Source organism: Pygocentrus nattereri, chromosome 4 (assembly GCF_015220715.1).
Source record: "Pygocentrus nattereri isolate fPygNat1 chromosome 4, fPygNat1.pri, whole genome shotgun sequence".
NCBI classification, from domain to species: Eukaryota; Metazoa; Chordata; class Actinopteri; order Characiformes; family Serrasalmidae; genus Pygocentrus; species Pygocentrus nattereri.
Window position 1 is genome coordinate 32,426,230 of NC_051214.1, and position 20,113 is coordinate 32,446,342.

The window sequence follows — 20,113 nt, forward strand, 5'->3', positions numbered from 1 at the left end:
TACCAGGTACTTTAAGCAGAACTTCTCTGAATAGACAGGCATTTGATTAGGTTTTCAATATTCATCATTAGTTGCTGGTTTAATCTGATTTATTTGGCATTTTTTCAGCATTCCTTAATTGAATCATGATGCTGAATCACCAGCGTCAAGAACACATTTTGAACAACATTGCTAGTTTTGGTCACCCATTTATCTAAACTGTTACCTAGACTCATCCTGATAGATTACAATGTATGCACAGATGGACAAAGAGTGTTTTGGTTCATATGGAATGGACAGAGGTCTGACGGCTGACCCAATCTCTGACAGACCCAGAGCCAGGTGCAATACACTGATTACGAGTCTCATAGGACTAAGGGGCCAGCAGGCCACCCAAAGGCCTCCATATGGCCACCAACTGCTCTCTGCAAGGGGGCTTTTCTGTCCTTGAATGATTTTTGCATGAACACTGTTATAGCCTGGAGCAATGAGGTTTGAAAATGATACATTCTCCAGTCGATACTTTATCTGCAATGTGCAAACCTGTTCATTTTCCATTCATTGTTTTAGAGTGTGTTCAGGTAAAACATCACAGCATGTAAATATGGTACAATCCCATTTTCAAAAAAGTTGGGACCCTGTGCAAATTGTAAATAAGACAAAATTCAATTATGTGCAAATAATTTAAACCCTATGTTTCATTGAAAATAATGCAAAGACAACAATCAAATGAGAAACTTTATTGTTTTTCCAAACACTAAGAGAAATTGTATTGTTTTTCAAAAAATATATGCCCATTTTGAATTAGATGCCAACAAAACATTTTTAAAAAGTTGTGATGGGGGCATGTTTACTACTATGCTTCACTTATGCTCACCTCTTCTTTTCACAACACTCTTTAAGCGTTTGGGAACTGAGGAGAACGACTACTGTAGTTTTGAAAGTGAAATGTTTTCCTATTTTTGCTTAACATAGGATTTCAGCTGCTTAACAGTTCAGGGACAGCTTACTAGTATTTTTAATTTTATAGTGTGCCAAATGTTTTCAGTCGTGACAGGTCTGGATTGCAGGGAGGCCAGTTTAGCACCCAGACTATTTTAACATGGAACAATTCTACTCTAATACATGCAGAATGTGGTTTGACATTGCCTTGCTGAAATAATCAAGACCTTCCCTGAAAAAAGAAATCATCTGGATTCCAGCATATGTTACCAAAATATGTATATATCATCCAGTATTAATTGTGCCTTCACATATGTGCCAGTCACCCATGCCATCTGCACTAATGCACCCCTATACCATAATGGATACTGGCTTTTCAACTGTGAACTGATAGTACACTAAAGTGGCCTTTAGCCCAGAGAACACAGTGTCCATGATTACCAAAAAGAACTTGATTTGTTGATTTTTCGGACCTCAGAACACTTTTCCACTTTGTCTCAGTCCATTTTAAATGAGCTCAGGCCCAGAGAAGGTGGCGGTGTTTCTGGATCCTGTTTATCAGTGGTTTTTCTGAGCCCATGCAGTGATTTCCACTACAGAATCATGTCCATTTTTAATGCAGTGCCATCTGAGGCCCCAGAGATCATGGCCAGCAAATACTGTTTTTTGGCCTTATCCCTTACATACATAGATTTCTCCAGATTCTCTGAATCTTTTAATGTTATTATGTACCATAGATGATGAAAAGCAAAGGTCCTTTGCTATTATTCATTGAGAAATGAAATCTGCCTGCACAGTCTTTCACAGAGTGGTGAACCCCTCCTCAATTTTATTTCTGAAAGACTCAACCTCTCTGGGATGCTCAGTTTATACCCAATAATGTTATTGATCTGTTGTCAATTAAAGGTGTTTTTTTAAGCACTGCACAACTTTACCAGCCTTTTGTTGCCCTATCCCATTTTTTTAATGTGTTTCTGCCATCAAAATCAAAATGGGCATATATTATTTGAAAAACAATACAATTTCTCAGTTTTACTATTTGTCTTTGAAGCACTTTTAATACAATATAAGGTTTAAATGATTTGTACATCATTGCATTTTGATTTTATTTACATTTTTCCACAGCGTCCCAACTTTTTGGGAAATGAGATTGTAATATGGGGCACATAGGCTGTAGGCTCTGAATAATAAAAGCCATTATTTTACTCCTTTTAATTAGCAAAATTCCCTAACTAATTAATTAGTTAATTCCCCTGTTTAATAAACCATCAGCTGCCATTTGAATTGATAATATTTATTAGTTTTCCAAAATATCTGAAACTCCTCTATCAGCCAATTCAGGCTATAACAGGCTTCACCCATTCATGCTCCAGTTGTAAGTAGTATTTCAGACCAGACTGCTTTTTGCATAGCGCATGATACAGAGTCACAAAACTGAGGCCGTTTATATTTATCAGTCTTGAAGGTACAGTGAGGCTTGTTTAATTCTAAGGGATAAAGTGAGGTTGGTCTTTTAAAAAGACCTCGGGGTGGGGGGGTTGGTGGGGGTTGAATAGCTCAGCTCAATTACCTCAGCTGGTTAGAGTGTATAGTGCTAAAATACTTTTTTTTTTTTTTGAACATGCCCTCACCAACTTTGACTCATCGCTAAGATGTGTGTCACTCTTGGCAGAAAGGGAAGAAGGAACATAGAGGAGAACATTTTTCAATCGAAACACACCTCCGCAGGCTAGCCTCAGGGAGCCAAAGTTCTAGCCATGCAAACCTTTTAATTTAAGCCAGTTTTTTATTTTGTTTTTCTTTTTTTCTTTTTTTGAGAACTTTTAACATAACTTGCATAGAAATGTGTGAACAATTGCTTTACCTGGATATAAGCTTGACGTACACTGTGGCGCAGTTTAACTAGCCATCAAGAAAAGTGATGAAGCTGTGTCAGTATTCATGTCTAAGACATGTAGTGGTTTGCAACCTGAAGCCTATGCAGATCAAATGTTACAGCTTTGTGATAAAAACCATTTCAAAGCAGCTTAGCGCTATGGTTTATAAAAAGATGTGTCTGCCATTACTGGGGAATTTGAAAAGGAAAATGTATCAGGTCTCAGTGTTTCTGGGCAAGCTCTCTTGCTGCAGTTCACATTTCTGTTCACTCAATCTTTTGACTCTCTGATGGGTCATCTAATAAATTTGAGTTAGTAAAGTAATAGAACAGCCCTTAAGGTGGTGAGGTCATGTTAAGACTGGTAGTGAAATGGGCTGTAGGTTACAGATCTGCTCCCTGTATGGGCCACAAGCAGCAGATTTGGGTTCTGGGTCCTTGTGCAAGATTCCTAACACATTAAATTTTCCTTCATCTCTTACATGCAAAAATGGTACGAAACTATCACTGGGGCAGTACCACACTTGTCACCCCCTCAAGGGGATACCTTAGTACCTTTAGCCAGGGAACATAATTGCACCATAATCCATCGAAATAGTATTTTTTAAGGTGTATTGACTTCACACACTCTGTCTCGTCTCCAGGCTTTATTTTATTGTTCTGTTTTAAAACATGAGGTAATGAAAAAATACCACTAGGAAAAAACTTCTTTAGGGTACACAACTGGACCTTAAAACAGCTGTTCTAGTTTGGTGGGTACAGTTACACTATTTGTACCTTCATGAATGAAAAATGTACCTGCAAGGTATCCTCATTTCTAAGAGTGTGCTTAAATTATAAATAACTCTAGATAGGAGTGTCTGCCAGATGCATAAACATAAATAAAAAACAAGAAGAATTTAGTATATGGACCCTTCAACACTGTTGATTTCTGCAAATGTGGGCATAATGTAGCTTATTTCATGTAGTATAGAAAGCCATGCAAACATCCATCCAGCCTATTTCTTGTTTTCATTTGCTTTCTGGTTCTTCTGCATGATTGTCCATGCTCCCTCATAGCCTGCTAGTCGGCCTGCTTCAGCGTGTCGCTCTGTTTTGTCTTTGTTTGGCCTGGAGCTCAAAACACTTTCTGTCTCTCTTTCTTGTTTGCATAAACCCTCATGGCTATAGGTCACCTTGAAGGCTAACAAACTATTTGAATTCTTTACATAATTCAACATAATCTCTCTGGCTAAAAAATTGCTCTGGCTTTGTCTTATGCAATTGACTTTTGCTTTGGTGCACAGGCATCTGGCCCGTCTAAGGCAGAATCGGTGTAAGTCAGAGGCAGGCTTAGTTGCATGGGAACAGAGGATGCCTCTGATGAATCAAACAACAAGGCTGAACTCCTTTAACTCTCACAACACTAATAACACTTGACATTAAAAAACAATTACAGAAATGTGGGCAGATTTACAGTGGGTTATTTACATAATGCAAAAAGTGCATGAGTGTACGTGTGTGTGTATGAGCATGCGCATGTATGCTAGCATGCCTCTATGTGTGTGTGTGTGTGTGTGTGTGTGTGTGTGTGTGTGTGTGTGTGTGTGTGTGTGTGTGTGTGTGTGTGTGTGTGTGTGTGACTGAGTGGAAACAGGGTCAGGGGAGGCTGGTTATCAGAGCAGAGAGACAGAAGGCAGTTTGCTGTGGGCAGGAGAGGCAGTCATACTCGTGCTCTCTCAACTTTGCCCAGCACTGCCTTCCACAGTTCTCTCTCTATTTGTCTGTCTCTCTCTTTCTCTCTCTTTAGTTGTTCCTCGCTTTGGAGCATTTCCATTCCTTGTTTTCATTTCTTTCCATACCAGCCTTTCTCACTTATTTTATCTATACATCTCTCTAATTGTTCTCACTTTTATCCCGGCTGCATCTTTCTGTCCAGCTTTCTTTCGTCCTTCTTCCAGGACTAACAGGGGCAATCTTCAGGCTGCCACATGGAGTCACGGTATCATGGACATCACCCTCTGACTTCGACAAGGTGAGAATATCTTATTGTTCTTGCTCTAATGACTTACACAATATTCCTTTCCTTGAGCAATTCTAACTACATGAGACTTTTCAGGCAATCATTTGGTTACTTGATTTTCCACTGTGTTACACTACATAGCTCCTGTATCTTCATCAACCTTTCCATCATTCACTCATGTCAACGTTTTTCCTTTTTTCTGTTCCTGTCTATAACCTTTTTGCTTTGTATTTTTTTCCATGTCTCTGCCTGTCTCTTTCGATTCGTGTCTCGCCCTGCTCTCTCTCTCTCTCTCTCTCTCTCTCTCACTGCTGACATGTCACCCTCTCTGTATACTGTTCCATGCTGGAGTAACTAGTGCCTTCTCCTCTAAATCTCTAGTTTCCTATTTGAGCTCATTTTTGATCCAGATGAGTTTTGAAAATGCATCGTCTCACAGGAACTGCTGAGTCAAATAGATGGTCTAACAGTTCAAACTGAATTGCTACAGGTACTTTATGCACTTCTTCAGTGCCATTTGAGACTTATGTAAGAACATTGGAAAGACCTGGAGTTATTTTCTCCATTTGAGTTAAAGAGGAATCACTTCAGAGGCTTATCCTGAGGATGTAAAACCAATTTCTCTGAATGCAGTGGAGTAGGTAGAAGAGCATTAATGAGAAATGACCACCAGCCTGCAAAGAGCTTGAGATTTAGATCACTTGAAAGCCATGTCCTAAAGGCACATTGACAGGATAGACACCATTTACATTCTCCTACAGTGACAGAAGAGAAAGAGTTGTATTGTATTACATGCAGAAGTCATTTACATATATAGAACTCATTTCAGACCTAGAATAATAAAGACACTGGAATATCTGACCTAAGGCAAAAGCAAAGTGCCAAAGTGAAACTTGTAATAGCATATATCTGGGTCATTAGAGACTTGTGACCTCAACCAACCTATATTTTTAAGATTTAATTTTTTTTTAAATATAAGAAAATGTATTTTATTTCATAATTGTCTCGTTGTCAATAAAATGTTTAGAATGTTTAAAAGATTTACTCATTTTGTTTTAGATATAAGTGCTGGGTCACTAATAACTAAACTATTTACAAACATTTGGCAAAAAATTGCTTTAAACGTCTCTAAAATCAGGTCGTGTCATGTTTATGTCCTTGCTAAGCCTGCCCACGCCGTTCATGGCATGGATGAAGTGGCCTTATGTGGAAGGTGAGCAGGGGCCAAGCTGTGTGGCCCCCGGGGGCCCCGGCCGTGTGTTGCTGCAGGAGCTTCTCTGGCAGTTAGAACACAGAGAGCGGCAGGCTTTGGAGGAAGAGCTGCAACATCGCTTCTCCCACAGCAGCAGTCTGGCATACAGACGCCCCCTTGCCCGGCCCAGCTTGCTTGCCCTGATGCCGTCCTCCGAGTGCAGGCAGCTGGAGCGCCTCTGTGCCCGCATCCCACCCTCACACACTGCTACTGTCCTCTCCAGGTATGCATGTGTGTGCACATGTTAATAACTGTATTATGTGCATAAGCTCAGTGCGTCAACATAGGTACAGCTAAAGGGCCAGTATCATGACTTTTCCCTGTTTTTTTTTTAAATAGAGGAGTCTGATAAAAACAACATTTGATGTAAAAAGCCCATTTTGAATTGATCATGATTGTGATATCACAACTATGGACACATTTATATGTGACCGCCTATGCAGGGTGCGTCACTTTAGCCAAAGTAATTACTGTTGTTACTGCAGACATTCTGTAGCAGAGGTATTGGGGCAGAAGATGTATGGAAAACACAGATTTTGAAAGATGCACTATTGTTGGCTGTCAGGAAGCAAATGAGATCATTGCATCCTTCCAAAAGATCCATATAACCAAGAACAGTGGCTGGGGTGATTTTTTTCCCACAACCCTGTGGATTTCTGTTTAAACTTCCATATTTCATCACATTTTAAAGGAGACTTTCAGCACATTCTGCTTAATTCAATAGTTGGGAAGTAAACAAAATCATTCAGAGTGTTTTGAGGTGAAATGGTTCATTGTAGAGAAACCTAATAACTCACATTTCTTCACAATGGTGGCCATAGGAACCGGGGTCACAATGACTGCAACACAAATATAGCCATTTTATTTACTATCCAAAGCCAACAGTGAACCTACACATATCTTCTGAGTTTTCATTTGTAACGTTAATAGATAAATAGTGGTAAACAGTGGTAAGTCTAAAAGGATGCCTTTTATTTTGGGACCATGTTGCATGTACCTCTCCACCATGAATGGATTTTTAAAAAACATTTTGGGACAGAATCTTACCTCAAAACTATCATAAAACAATGTCTCACAAATCAGACAATGTTAATGTTTTTATAACCATTTCATAAAATACCTTAATGTGAAGAAACTTTTAGAGAAATCAAATGGTTCAGATGTCTGGTTCCCATCAACACCACTGTGAAAAATTCTAAATCTAATTTTACAAATTTGGAGTAATTTCTTCAATTCTTGGATGCCAATCAGAACATAAGTCATTTATATATATATATATATATATATATCTGTCTTAAAGACAAAGTAACAAAGACAGTCTGTTTAACTGAAAGGCACAAAGAGAGGTTGGAAAATGATCATGAAACATTATAGAATATTGGACTGCCTTTGCATATCATTATTAAAGACATCTGACCAACTCTTTTAATAATGTTATTTCAAGGTTCCGTGACATTTTGGCTCACAATGATGTCCTTCCCTGGGAGCTTGTGTGCGTCTTCAAGCAGGTGCTGAAGGACTTCCTGAGAAGGCAGGACGAGTACAGGCGTCCATTCCCTCTGCCCCCGCCAACACTACTTCCTGTTTCTCCTCCTCATGCAGAAAGCAATGGCAGCACCCGACAGTCAAGGAAATCGCCTTCTGCCACACCCTCACCTGAAGGGCAGGAGAGGCATAGAGAAGAGATCCCCACCATCTCCAGCTATGTGGACAGGCATTTGCGCAGCGCCTGCCCTTATGCTGTCCAAAGAGACTGTCTGCCCTACTGCCAGTCCTTGCCCTATGACTGCCCTGAAGCTTACAGCACCACTCTGTGAAGGGCATAAATAGCTCAGAGAAACCCTAGTGACCACTGTGTCCTTCCTCTGCAGAATCACCCCTTGGACTCACACCCAGGACTGTAGTAATGAGAGCATGCCAGTAGTATGAGTCATTGTACAAGCAAGAACAAGGCGTGGGTATGTTTTTTTTTAAATATGAGGGACTGCCTTTCCAGTAATGGATCATAGTGACTCACCAAACAGGTTTATGGACTGGACCAAGGTCTAAGAAAGATTAATATACAGATTTGAAATTAATAGAGTCTATTTAATTAAATGCACAAGTCAATTTGTTGCATTGTTTTACATTCCACTTTTAAACTAAATGAAATTTTTGCAAAGACTTTGTATATGCAAAGGTCAGAGACCACCCTTCATTTGTTTCACTTCTTGGATTCATATTGCAGCATTGGCAGACATTCTTTTCCAGAGCAACTTACAATTTGATCACTTTATACAGGTAGGCAAAGGTAGTGTTAGGAGTCTTGTCCAAGGACTCTTATTGAAATAGTGTAGGATTCTAGTCCAGGCTGGGGATTAAACCCCTGTCTGCAGCATAGAAGGCAGAGAGCATTGCCCACTACACTACACCAACCTCTGCCCAGCATCAGGAAAATAGCAGAAATAATATATTTAACAGAAAATTACACTGGATTACATACAATATTCCATTCTTCAGTATTTTGTTTGTCAACCCTTGTTCTTGTTATCCAAGTAATCCAAAAAACACTTGGTGATGTTAAGATCTGGACTCTGGGGTGATCGGTCCATTGTTTTGAATATGCTAGTGACCTCTTTGTTTGATTTGCAAATGTTACACATTTATATAGCATTGACTCGGCTTCTCACAGTAGAAGGATGGACAGAAACTCCTGTGGATATCTTCAGATCTGAAGCGAGAGTGGAGCTTGATTTTCTTTCGAAGATGAAAGATGTAAGTGCTGTTTATCTGATGGTGAGTTTTGGTGGTCCACTGGCTCTCACACAGTTGTCAGAAGTTCCATTTTCTCCCTATCTTTTAATACTCCAGTGTTTGAAACTCCTCCTGAAAACTGCTTATGCAAATTGATGATTTGTACTCAATCTCCTCAGACGTATGTCCCGAATCACTTGCACTTAATGACTATTTTGACTGGAATCTAAATAAATGAAAGGTGCACGGACTTTTGCACAAAATTGTATGTCAAATATTTTCTTGAGAAATGAGAGTTTGGTCTCTACATGCTTAAATGTACACATGCATCCCAAAGAGCAGGAGCTTGGTGTGGATGAGGGGGTAGGAGAAGACTGTGAGCAGCACAAACATGGGCATACGATAGTGCTGCCTAATCTGCCTTGTTTGCAGTTATGTTTCTGGATTAGAGAGCAGAGATTAGCCTGTGGGCAAAGGAGAGCACAGCACTGCTTATGCCTCAGTAGATCTTCCTCTCTGCATGCAACCCAAGAATTATTTAGCAAGCTTTGTTTTTCACAGACAACTGTTGTGTGTGTACATCAAGGGTAATACCTTTTCCTTTTGTGTAGTGGATAGGTGAGCTATAATTATATCAACACGAAGCCTAAAATTGCAAATTAAGAATGCATGGGACAACAAGGACGTCGAGGCAATGTGAAAGAGCCATGGGACGTTCTTCTTTTACTGTGGAACACCAGCAGGCCCAAAAAGAGTGTGTGTTTTTGTACTAGCAGAATACTGTAGACTGTTACTCAAAAGCCCACCTTTAGTCACTGGTCATTTTTTGTCTAATAAAGTGTCTGTTTTATTGTAAATGAATGAACATAGACCAAACACTGCTACTATTCAGCAAAATGTTACATGCATTTTGTAATTCTCTAAGCTTGTATTTACCATTTGATAATCATATGTTTGATGCCTTGACCGAATTACTGAATAATTTAAATAAAGGGCACATAATTTGGTCAGAGTCATTGAATGTAAAGCTATGAAGCACCACAGTTTGGCAAATGAAAAAGTGGAAAGCAGATTTATTAGCACAGTGGCATTTCTGAATCATGCTCTTGGAGACTTAATACCCTGCAGAGTTTTAATTATTTCCTGCCTCAGCACACCTGATCCAACCCATCAACTGGTTACCATGCGCTTTGTTGGTTGGATCAGGTGTATTGAGGTGGGGAACAGTTGAAAATGTGTAGAACAGTGAGTTTCCAAGACCAGGATGAGAAACACTGGTAGTAGTGTGAGACTATCTAAAATTGCATGCATTTTTGATTACAGTAAAGGTTCTGGTCTTAGTTATAGAGCAAACCAAACATAATATAGACTATGTTATCCTTTTTATTCAAGAGAATGATGCAGTCCCTTTTACTGTTACCCACCGGGTGGGCCGCATTCCTGCACAGTTGGTGATATCTTTGCTCAAACACACCTGATTCAAAGTTTAGGTGGAGTGATGGAGCAGGGAAAACTGTGGTGTGCTGTCTGATCCTCAGTTCCCCCACATGTTTTCTATGGCAAACACTTTCAGCTTTTAATCCAAGGTTTCTTGATTTTGAGCAGGTAAAAATGACATTAATACAAGTAAAAGTAAACACAGAAATTAATAAATCTGAAATGCAAAAAGTCAAATTCTAATACATCCATTTTAGTAGTAGGAATTGTCTTACATTAGATTCACCTCACTAGTAAGAATTTCTTTAACATATGATAAAAGAAAAGTTTAATTTGGAGAAATTCTAATTATGTTTATTTCTTAGTAACTTGAACTAATTCAATCCTTACATGAATGACAAACATCCTAATTGTCGCTAGTAATACTTTTTTTGTAGTAATACTTATTTTTTATTTGTGAAAATAGAATAAGCACATTTTAAAATGTATAAAATATATGTACATTAATCATACTAGTAAAAAAATAGTTTCCAGCACTAATAACACTTATACATGTTCAAATTGATTTCCTAATAGCAAAAGCTAAAACGGGTACGGGGTCCTTTTGTCGTTCATTTCAGAATCATCCGCGCTCTTATTTTCCTTTTTTGTTTAATTTAAGGAATTTGTTTAATCCCAGTAAACACCGCCATCTTGTGGCTCAGTGAGAAAATACATACATTTTGGAAAACAACACAACATGTTCCCTAAAGATAAATCCCAAAATGTTTTATTACGCAAGAGACAGACAGTTGAACTGTGTTATAAAATGTGTGCGTCCCCGCTGAACATTGTAGTGACATTTTTGATTTTACAATTTTCTAATGGGGACTTTTATTTTGGCGTGTCTGAGCTCACTTTGCTGCTTTGCTCTTCCAGTGCATCTTTCCGCTCACAGCAGTCGCGGTGATCAGTGACCTTCCCGGGCAGAGCACAGCGATTAGCACACATTTTAGAGGTGAGTCGCTGCAGTTCAGTCTCGAACTTAATTTACAGCGCATTACATTTTCATCAGAATGCCGTAAACATCTGAAACGAGTGAAGCTGCCATGTCAGGATTAAACCTGGTCTGTAACAGTTCTCACTCAGCCGAGGCCTTGACGAGCTAATGCTAACGCCGTGGAGCGAGTATGAGCGGAGGGGCTGTGTGTTCGTGTTATTTAGAGCAACTTCAGGCTGAAGAAGACCCCGCTAATATAATCAGCAGTTTAGTCCAGTACATTCGGGCGTTTTACTTGACCTGTCAGTCTGTTCGGTTGGCCTTTCTGTGGTTTTCTGGGCATGGAACTGCTAAGCTGTGCTAACGTTACGTGGTTTTCGTCCTTCGACAGTCGTTGCGTAGCTTTAAGCTTTAACTGCGGAGGTTAAGTAGACATTATATGTTCAGCTTATTCTGCTGCCACCAAATAACAGGCTGAAACGCCTTTGGTTTCAAAAATAGTTTTGGTGTTTTAGCGATGTAGCCCACTTTGCCAAGATAAGCCAGAGTCTCGACAAAGAGAGTTGATCCGTCTGTTACTCAAGGACATTTTAATGACTAATTTCATTAGTTACCAACATTAAATATTACATTGCAATAAAGAGAAAAACTACACAGTATGACTCCCTAACCAGAACTGGTCACCAGCGTACGAACTCTGCACTTTTAGATAGATAGAACTTTATTGATCCCGGAGGAAAATTGCAGCGTTTCAGTAGCAAGACATATACACACACCGGCCTCTTTATTAGGTACACCTTGCTAGTACAAGGTTGGACCCCCTTTTGCCTTCAGAACTGCCTTAATTCTTCATGGCTCACTTTCAACAAAGTGTTGGAAACATTCCTCAGAGATTTTGGTCCATATTGACGTGATAGCATCACGCAATTGCTGCAGATTTGTCGGCTGCACATCTAAGATGCGAATCTCCCAAATCTCCACCACATCCCGAAGGTGCTCTATTGGATTGAGATCTGGTGACTGTGGAGGCCATTGGAGTACAGTGAACTCATTGTCATGTTCAAGAAACCAGTTTGAGATGATATGAGCTTTGTGACATGGTGCATTATCCTGCTGGAAGTAGCCATCAGAAGATGGGTACACTGTGGTCATAAAGGGATGGACATGGTCAGCAACAATGCTCAGGTTGGCTGCAGCATTTAAACGATGCTCAATTGGTACTAAGGGGCCCAAAGAGTGGCAAGAAAATATCGCCCACAGCATTACATCACCACCAGCCTGAACCGTTGATACAATGAAGGATGGATCCATGCTTTCATGTTGTTTACGCCAAATTCCGACCCTACCATCTGAATGTCGCAGCTGGAATCGAGACTCGTCAGACCAGGCAACATTTTTCCAATCTTCTATTGGCCAGTTTTGGTGAGCCAGTGCGAATTGTAGTCTCAGTTTCCTGTTCTTGGCTGACCGGAGTGGCACCCGGTGTGGTCTTCTGCTGCTGTAGCCCATCTTCTTCAAGGTTCAACATGTTGTGCATTCAGACGTTATTCTGCGTTCCTTGGTTGTAACAAGTGGTTATTTGAGTTACTGTTTCTTTTCTATCATCTCAAACCAGTCTGCCCATTCTCCTCTGACCTCTCACACCAACAAGGCATTTTTTTCGTCCACACAACTGCCGCTCACTGGATATCTTCTCTTTTTTGGACCATTCTCTGTAAACCCTACAGATGGTTGTTCGTGAAAATCCCAGTAGATCAGCGGGTTCTGAAATACTCAGACCAGCCCGTCTGGCACCAACAACCATGCCACGTTCAAAGTCACGTCAATCACCTTTCTTCCCTATTCTGATGCTCGGTTTGCACTTCAGCAAGTTGTCCTGACCACCTCTACATGCCTAAATGCAGTGAGTTGCAGCCATGTGATTGGTTGATTAGCCATTTGTGCTAACAAGCAGTTGAACCTAATAAAGTGGCCAGTGAGTGTAATTACACATTTTGGACATGTGTGCGGTATAATGATCTTGTGTCACTGTGCTATAGTAAATATATCTGTGTTGATGGGTATTGGTATCAGGCTGATATCAGCAGAAAATGCTGGACCAGGTATCTGAGGGAACATATTAATGAATCTGGTCCTGTCCTGTAACAAATCTAGCCTTAAACCGAGCACAATCACAATATGAAATGTCAGGTTAGATGTGTTTCTTATTGTGTGTTTAGTGGACTGTTTGTGTAGATTGAGCATTATAGCCTATTTATTGATGCTCATCTTAAGTGAAATGTCAAATTTAATGAATTTCAAAATTTTACAAATGGAAAAATATCTGCTTTGTGTGCTCAAGTTTAAGTACTGGTATCGGTAAAGGAAAAGTGGTGTTATGCCGTCTCCACACCATACACACACATTAATCTCAGAAATGTCTTGCATAACCTCATATTTCATACTGATTGGTCATTTACAGAGAACAGAAGCTGCTGTAGATTTTTCTAATCACTTTCTACAACTGTCTCTACTGATCACTAGATGGCAGGTGGTGTATTTGCTGGCTGGTGGTCGAAGCTGGGCCCTTACTACTCCAAGGCGTACCAGGAGTTGTGGGTTGGTGTAGGAATCATGACTTACCTTTACTACAAAGTCTCCTATGGAGGTTAGTAAATTACATTGTGAAAAGAATAGTTTTGTCACTTTCATTTTGCCAAGTTGACTCTAGTCTTGTAATTTTATTTCTACCTGTAATCATTGTCTTGTATTTTTTTTCCCTCTAGGAAAGAAAGCAGTGAAATCCAGTAAGTATTATGTTCTGTATTTTAATAAAAAAAGCCAGTAATTAAAGTACAGAAGACATTTTTTGTGGGTTTGGGGTGGCTGGTTTTGTAACCCTGGGAAAGTCTGCAGTTTTGCCGTTTATTTCTTCTATACAATCATCTTTTAAAAAAAAAAAATAAATAATAAAAATTGTTTATCATATGTCATCCGTTCATTATTTACAGCTGATAGAGTGGCAAGCTCACTTGCTTCTCTATCAGCTGGCCACTAGCCTAAAGAGTAGCACATGTTTTAAATCTGTAATTTTCACTTAATTGTACACATTCTGATAATTTTATCTGATTTGATTAGATGTTATTAAGGTGTAGTTGACATAGTAAATAGGTAGCTTAAAATTGATAGTAGTGAGGAATTCATAAATGTATCGCTTGATCCATTTGCCAGGAAATCATTTTTGCAAACTAGGGCCTCCTTAGCGCATTAATGTGATTTAAAATCGTTTTAGAAAGAATGCGTTTTGGGTGAGAGTTCATACTGTATTTCCAGGAACCTCATCATTTAAAGGCACAGTATTATGGCAAAACATAATTTAAATCATAGTAGCAAACCTATAAAAAAAAACTCCCCTGCATTTGGAGGAATTAAGTAATTATAGTCTATGACAGTGTCATTGTATGTTTTTATAAAGCAGGTAGATTATGTAGAAGCCATGGGGCTTCGTTTACATAGTTTTCGTCTTGAAAGAGTTAGTCTTATATATGAGCCTTAACCGAGGGTGTCCAGTCTTATCCATGAAGGTCTGGTGTGGCTGCAGATTTTCATTCCATGCGTGCAGGAGCACATTGCGCTTGTTTTACTTAATTGGTCAGTCTTGAAAGGACTGATCGTGTAATGTTTGTGGATAAGATTGGACACCCCTGGCCTAAACCATTTATGACTAGATGTAGTCACTTGTAGCTTGAATGTCTTCAATGTGTTGTGAATTCTGCCATTTGATTAGATTGCAGTGTAAAATAATTTATACAGTGTGTTGCACGTCTTCATGGACCCTCACTTGCTTTCGAAGAAGTAAAGTTGTTTGGCTAGTTTTAACATTTGAGGAAATAGAATCTGTTCCCAGGCACTACATGACTTGTAAAAGCAAATATCCAGTGTTTTTAGCAAATTCATGCCATTGTATTTTTAGTTCTTGTGCGTGAGACACTTGCATACTTGTGTTTTTTACCAGTGTGATGCATAGCTACTTAGCTTAAGATGGATAAAGTCAAACATGCATGTTTGTAGTTGCTGTGTCCAGTTATAGGATTATGAACTCCTTTTCAGGCGTAACTAAGACCAAAGAAGTCTTATGAGCTTAGAAAACGATGCTTATTGCATTTACAATAATATTTCAACTTCTAGGAATACAGAGCAAGCGTATGGTTTGATTGTCCAAAACTAAACACATCTACATGCAAACTGGAGAGTAAATGCATCTGATGTAACCAAACAACATTAGGAAATATTTTAAACTGCTCCATACAGCTTAGCAATGTCTCTGTGTGATGTAATAAGATATTACAAATGTTTGGGGTTCAACAGTAAATTAATCAAAAGCTTACTTCTTCCCTCAGCAATAATAAATAGTTGCTTCTGTAGTTAGTTTGACAATGGCTAAAAAAAATGTTTTAATTCCCATAGAACCTGCACACTGATCGGACCACCACATGATGTCGCCATTGCCCCATACCTGTGTAAATCTCTCCCAGAAGAGCTTCACTGGCACCAGGATGTTTGTGTATGTTTCTGTGAAATTAATAAAATGCTCTGTTTAGATCACCTAATGGACATTGTGGAACGTCTGTGTTCTTTTCATTTTGCCATCCAGGGAAACCTGTGATGTATTGTTATAATCAGGGATGGGCTAGATGTATGACAGTTGCATAATGTATGAAACAGTTTGCCTATACCTAAATAGGTGTTAATTGTTAGTTCTGGCACTAAAATGTGGAGTCTGACATGAGTTTTGAGAATGATTAAGAAAAATGTACAATTGCAGACACCTACTGCTGTATACCTGCTGAGACAGGCTTTTAGGATAGTGTGCTTAAAAACCTATAACTTTTATTTTACGGTTAAGTACATGGCTTTTGTCAGTGCTGGATAATTATTTTTTACCAAAATACTAATTTGTTGCATTTTATCATCCAACCATGTAATATTCCACTTCTGATAATTGTTTGAAGCCTGAAATCGTGTGCTTGTTACTGGCACATCTTTTGTTTCAGTTTAAAAGTTTAAAATTTCACATGAAGCTTATTGTGATTTAACGGTAAACAACCAGTAAGCCAGTCCAATAACTAAATCACAGAGGGGATCATTGCAAGGCAATACATTTCTGTGCATTTTTGAATAAGCGCCCTAATGGCACATTTGAAAGTTTTTGAGTATTTAACTTCTCTGATCTCTTCCCATTTTATAGTTTGTTATTCAAGAGTTTTCCCACCTATGCACTATAATCTAAATTCATTAAGTTGTAGCAAATGGTGGTTTTAAAATCACTGATGGAGTACGCTAGGGCAGAGTCAAATACGCAACCTGGCAAGAAGTCTGTGTGCACCCTTTCTAATTTGTGGGTTTGGTTACTACAGCCATGCATTCCACCAATTTGGCTTCTAAATCAAGTGTTCCACCATTTGGTTTCTACAGACAAACGCTGGGTGTGGAGTGGGTTATACTGAAGAGTGCAGTGAATTATGGTGCAGTGAGTGTTTGCTGAATTTCTGCCCTGTTATAACTGCTTCAGTTGGAAGTGTTGTGAAGTGGAAACATCTAGAAGCAACAACTGCAAAACTGTAGCCCACACAAGCTTACAAAATGGGACTATTGATGACTGATTGATTGAAGGACTTAAAGCATGAAGGATATAATTATCTGTCCTCTTTTGAAACGCTCGCACCCAATTTACAAACTACCACTGGAAGCAAGACTTGGGCTTCCTGTAGTAGATTGCAATGCCAAGCTCAATGGAAGCTCAATGGAAGCACATTTTCTGGAGGAACGAATCGTGTTTTACCAAGTGGTAGACAATTCTGGTTTTGCTGGAGTAAAATGCTACCTGCCTGAAAGATCCTCTTCTTTTTGGCTGTGCCCTTCCAGTGGTGATATAATTCTGCAGCATTCAGTGACATTCTAGAGCAGAGGTGCACAGAGCCATTCCTGCAGGGCAAGCAGGTTTACCTGCTCAAATGCACTCGATTACACTCACCAGTTAATTGCCATGTTTATTGGCTATTATTGAATAAAGAAACTGAGCTGGACACTGGCCCTCCAGGACCAGAGGTCTGCAGTAGCACACCTAATTTCTTAAATCTTGGCCTCAAGTCTTCAAACAATTGACTGCATGCACTCCTCCTTGTTGAAATGAAAACCTTTAGGCACACCGGCCTTTTGCAAATAAGACTGGACACCCCTGTTCTGGAGCATGTCAGGCTCCAGTCCTGGCAGGCCAAAGCACTACAGATTTCAGAGGTCTGACTCAATCTTATGGCTGTATTCTCTCTGTATAGCCTGTTCCAAAATCTAGTGGAAAGCCTTTCTTTTCTAGGACAGTGGAGGCTGTTTATAGCAGGAGACTCCCTGTTAATGCAAATTGTTTTTAAATTAGATGTTCATGCTTTATGAAAAAGTAGAGTAGAGACCAGTGACTGATTGCTTTTCTTGGTTAAGCAGCCTACTTTCATCTCACCCCTCATGATTGTCGGAGAGATCTGCTTCACAGCAAAGATCACCTAAGGCTGTGTGAGGGTCTTTTGTGTAACTCAGCATGTACTTTTTTTGTTAATTCTGTAAATAAATGGTTGTGCTACAGCTGCTAGCAGTGCATTTGGTATATATGTGATTATTCACTTTATTTACTGCCAAATTAAAGTTGGCCCATCAGGAAAATGTGTTGCTGTCCAAATGACATGAGCTCGTCTCTTGTGTTTGAGTGAGAAAGTAAGTGTTAAGTAGTCTACACGCGATCACATCTCTCTACAACCGTATTTCTGACAAAGCGTAAAGTTATAGTGTGTTTACAGATATAATACATCGATTGAAGGAATAGTAGTTGTTGTGAATTAAGTTGATACTTGTGATGGTTTAATCTGAGCGCCACACATTCCTGGCATTCCATGCAGACGTGTCGTGACATCATTTTACTACACCAACAAACGGGAGTGTGCTGTGTTTGCTTCTGTGGCTCCCATGCTATTTCTTCGGATCAAGCAAATTTCGTTTTTTATTTGATCTCGCTTCGTCGTTCTTCTTTTAGAGCGCGTATTTCTAGTAGACCAAAGGCAGTGACAGTGCAGTCCGTTTCGGTTATCCGGACGAGGTCCGCTGGTTTGCTGGCGAAAGGGTTCGCTAGCTGGTAGTTAGCTCGCTGCTAGTAGCCTTCGAGAAGATTTCGCCCTGCTATCAAGCCAAGCAACAAAGCTGTATGTGTACCAAGGCTACGCGGTTTGCGGTTAAGAGGATTCCCGCAGCTGACCTCGTGTGACGTGTAAGTAGAAACAGAAATTTAATTTGACGTTGTGCGGTTGTATTAGTTTAGTTGTAGGAACAGCTCCATAGCTGTTTTGTTCGGGTTACAGTGCACTGCCTATTGGGCTCGCTAGCCAAAAAGGTCTGCCGAGCTAACGTTACATCGCTTCTGTCGAACAAAGCTGTGCTCTTTAGATATAATTTCCAATTTTTTGTTTGAATGCGCAAGTAGTTGGGTGTTTTGGGTCATCTTCTATTGTGAAAGTCAGTTTAGGTCGACGTTGCCGGTTTAAATCGACCCAGCAATCTAATGGTAGTTCGCTAAGGAAGCAGGGCCACGGCGTTAGCTAGGGTACCCTAAGGTAAGTTACTGCTGTGTTATGGAAAAGCTGGATAATGTTAGTTTACGTCGCTTGTTAAAAGCTATCTAGCGGCTTAACTAGGTTATCTAGCTGTGAGGTCAGCCGAAGTCTTGTTTTTTTATTTTTCTATTTGGTTTTACAAGTCGTGTATGTCTGTGATTGAGTTGGTAAACAGTTAACAGCAGCTGGCTAACCTTATAATGCGCAAGTTGACCAGTGTCCCACTTTGATTACTAGCGGCTCAGTGCGATTCATTCGCGGTTTTAGCTACAGCGTGTGGTCACGCAGGCGTTTTGAATTTCAGTAACAGCTGTTTCTTTCTGTTTTCTATAGGAACCCCGATGATCTCTGGTTGGAGTGCTTGTCAACCGCTGATGTTAGACGTGTGCAAGTGAGAGGGGTTGAGGAACATATAAAAGCAAAGCGGTTTTAAAAGTCCTGATGTTACTCTGACGCCTGGAAAAATGATGCCAGTAAGTGTCATCTTTCTTAACCTGCATTGCCAAGTGTGTGTGTGTGTGTGTGGGACGTTATTTAAAATCTCCGAGCCTTTTTTAACTGGAAGTATCAGTGTTCAGCCCACAGTGATGTGTGGAAGGGAAACAGTTGGCAGTGATTTGTCTCTTCCGAGGCTAGAAATGTATGAACCATTGTCTTTGCTAATGGAGACTGGAGGCTGAAAGGAAGCATGTGCTTTAGTGGTTTCAAGGTGTGATATCCTCACCTTTGCTTTCTTCTTTCAGAAAGAGATTAAAGAAGAGAAAGCCTTGTCTTGAAAGAAGATTATCTCAGATTTACGCTAGACTGCCCCCCTGTGCACAGCAGGTCATTAAGTCATTGAAAAATGTCTCCACCTAAAACAGACCACTGTTTTTCTTTCCACAGTTTTGTGCATTTAAACTATTAACTGTCCTAGCAAAAGATACTCCTGTTGCCCTCGAGAGACCATAAAGAGAGACGCCCCTTCCTCCACCCTAATGCTAATGACAGTAATTAGTTTTATGATACTGACATGATTAGAGTGGGAGGTGGTATGTTTTGTATAATGCTTAATGGGTGGATAATTTCAGCAATTCTCAGTCAAGAAACATTGACACTGTTAATGTGTACCAGGATAGAACTGTTCAGAGAAAAACTTGTTGGAATGTTATATTGGAACATGCAAAGTGGTTTAGTGTTTAGACAAATTGGAGCAATTACTTTTTTTTTAATTGATGATGGTGTCTGTTTTTATTTAACTTGAAATACTGTGTGAAATATTTGAGTTTTCAAATATTTA

The 20,113-nt window shown here is 39.6% G+C and overlaps 3 protein-coding genes across 6 annotated transcripts in view; all 3 read left to right on the forward strand.

Moving 5' to 3' along the window:
* The first annotated feature begins 4,472 nt into the window (after window positions 1-4,472).
* On the forward strand, window positions 4,473-9,791 carry rd3l (retinal degeneration 3 like). Its single transcript, XM_017710455.2, has 3 exons — window positions 4,473-4,811; window positions 5,966-6,274; window positions 7,496-9,791. Exons 1-3 carry the CDS (start codon window positions 4,768-4,770, stop codon window positions 7,866-7,868), a joined length of 726 nt encoding a protein of 241 aa, XP_017565944.1. The 5' UTR covers window positions 4,473-4,767; the 3' UTR covers window positions 7,869-9,791.
* A 1,278-nt stretch (window positions 9,792-11,069) lies between these two features.
* Window positions 11,070-15,793, forward strand: atp5mpl (ATP synthase membrane subunit 6.8PL). The gene is made up of 4 exons (XM_017710479.2): window positions 11,070-11,218; window positions 13,724-13,847; window positions 13,966-13,986; window positions 15,647-15,793. The coding sequence occupies exons 2-4, from the start codon at window positions 13,724-13,726 to the stop codon at window positions 15,658-15,660; spliced, it is 159 nt and encodes a 52-aa protein (XP_017565968.1). The 5' UTR covers window positions 11,070-11,218; the 3' UTR covers window positions 15,661-15,793.
* Window positions 15,794-18,128: 2,335 nt separating this feature from the next.
* The window catches only part of ppp1r13bb (protein phosphatase 1, regulatory subunit 13Bb), a 63,050-nt gene continuing 61,065 nt past the window's right edge, over window positions 18,129-20,113 (forward strand). For 2 of the 4 annotated variants that reach the window (XM_017710470.2, XM_017710473.2), the window contains exons 1-2: window positions 18,130-18,491; window positions 19,168-19,307. In XM_017710470.2, coding sequence (XP_017565959.1) covers window positions 19,299-19,307 — 9 coding nt within the window. In that variant the 5' untranslated portion in view covers window positions 18,130-18,491; window positions 19,168-19,298. Of the gene's footprint in view, window positions 18,492-18,681; window positions 18,835-19,167; window positions 19,308-20,113 lie in introns of those variants that run through there. The other 2 variants (XM_017710472.2, XM_017710471.2) reach the window with 2 other exon arrangements.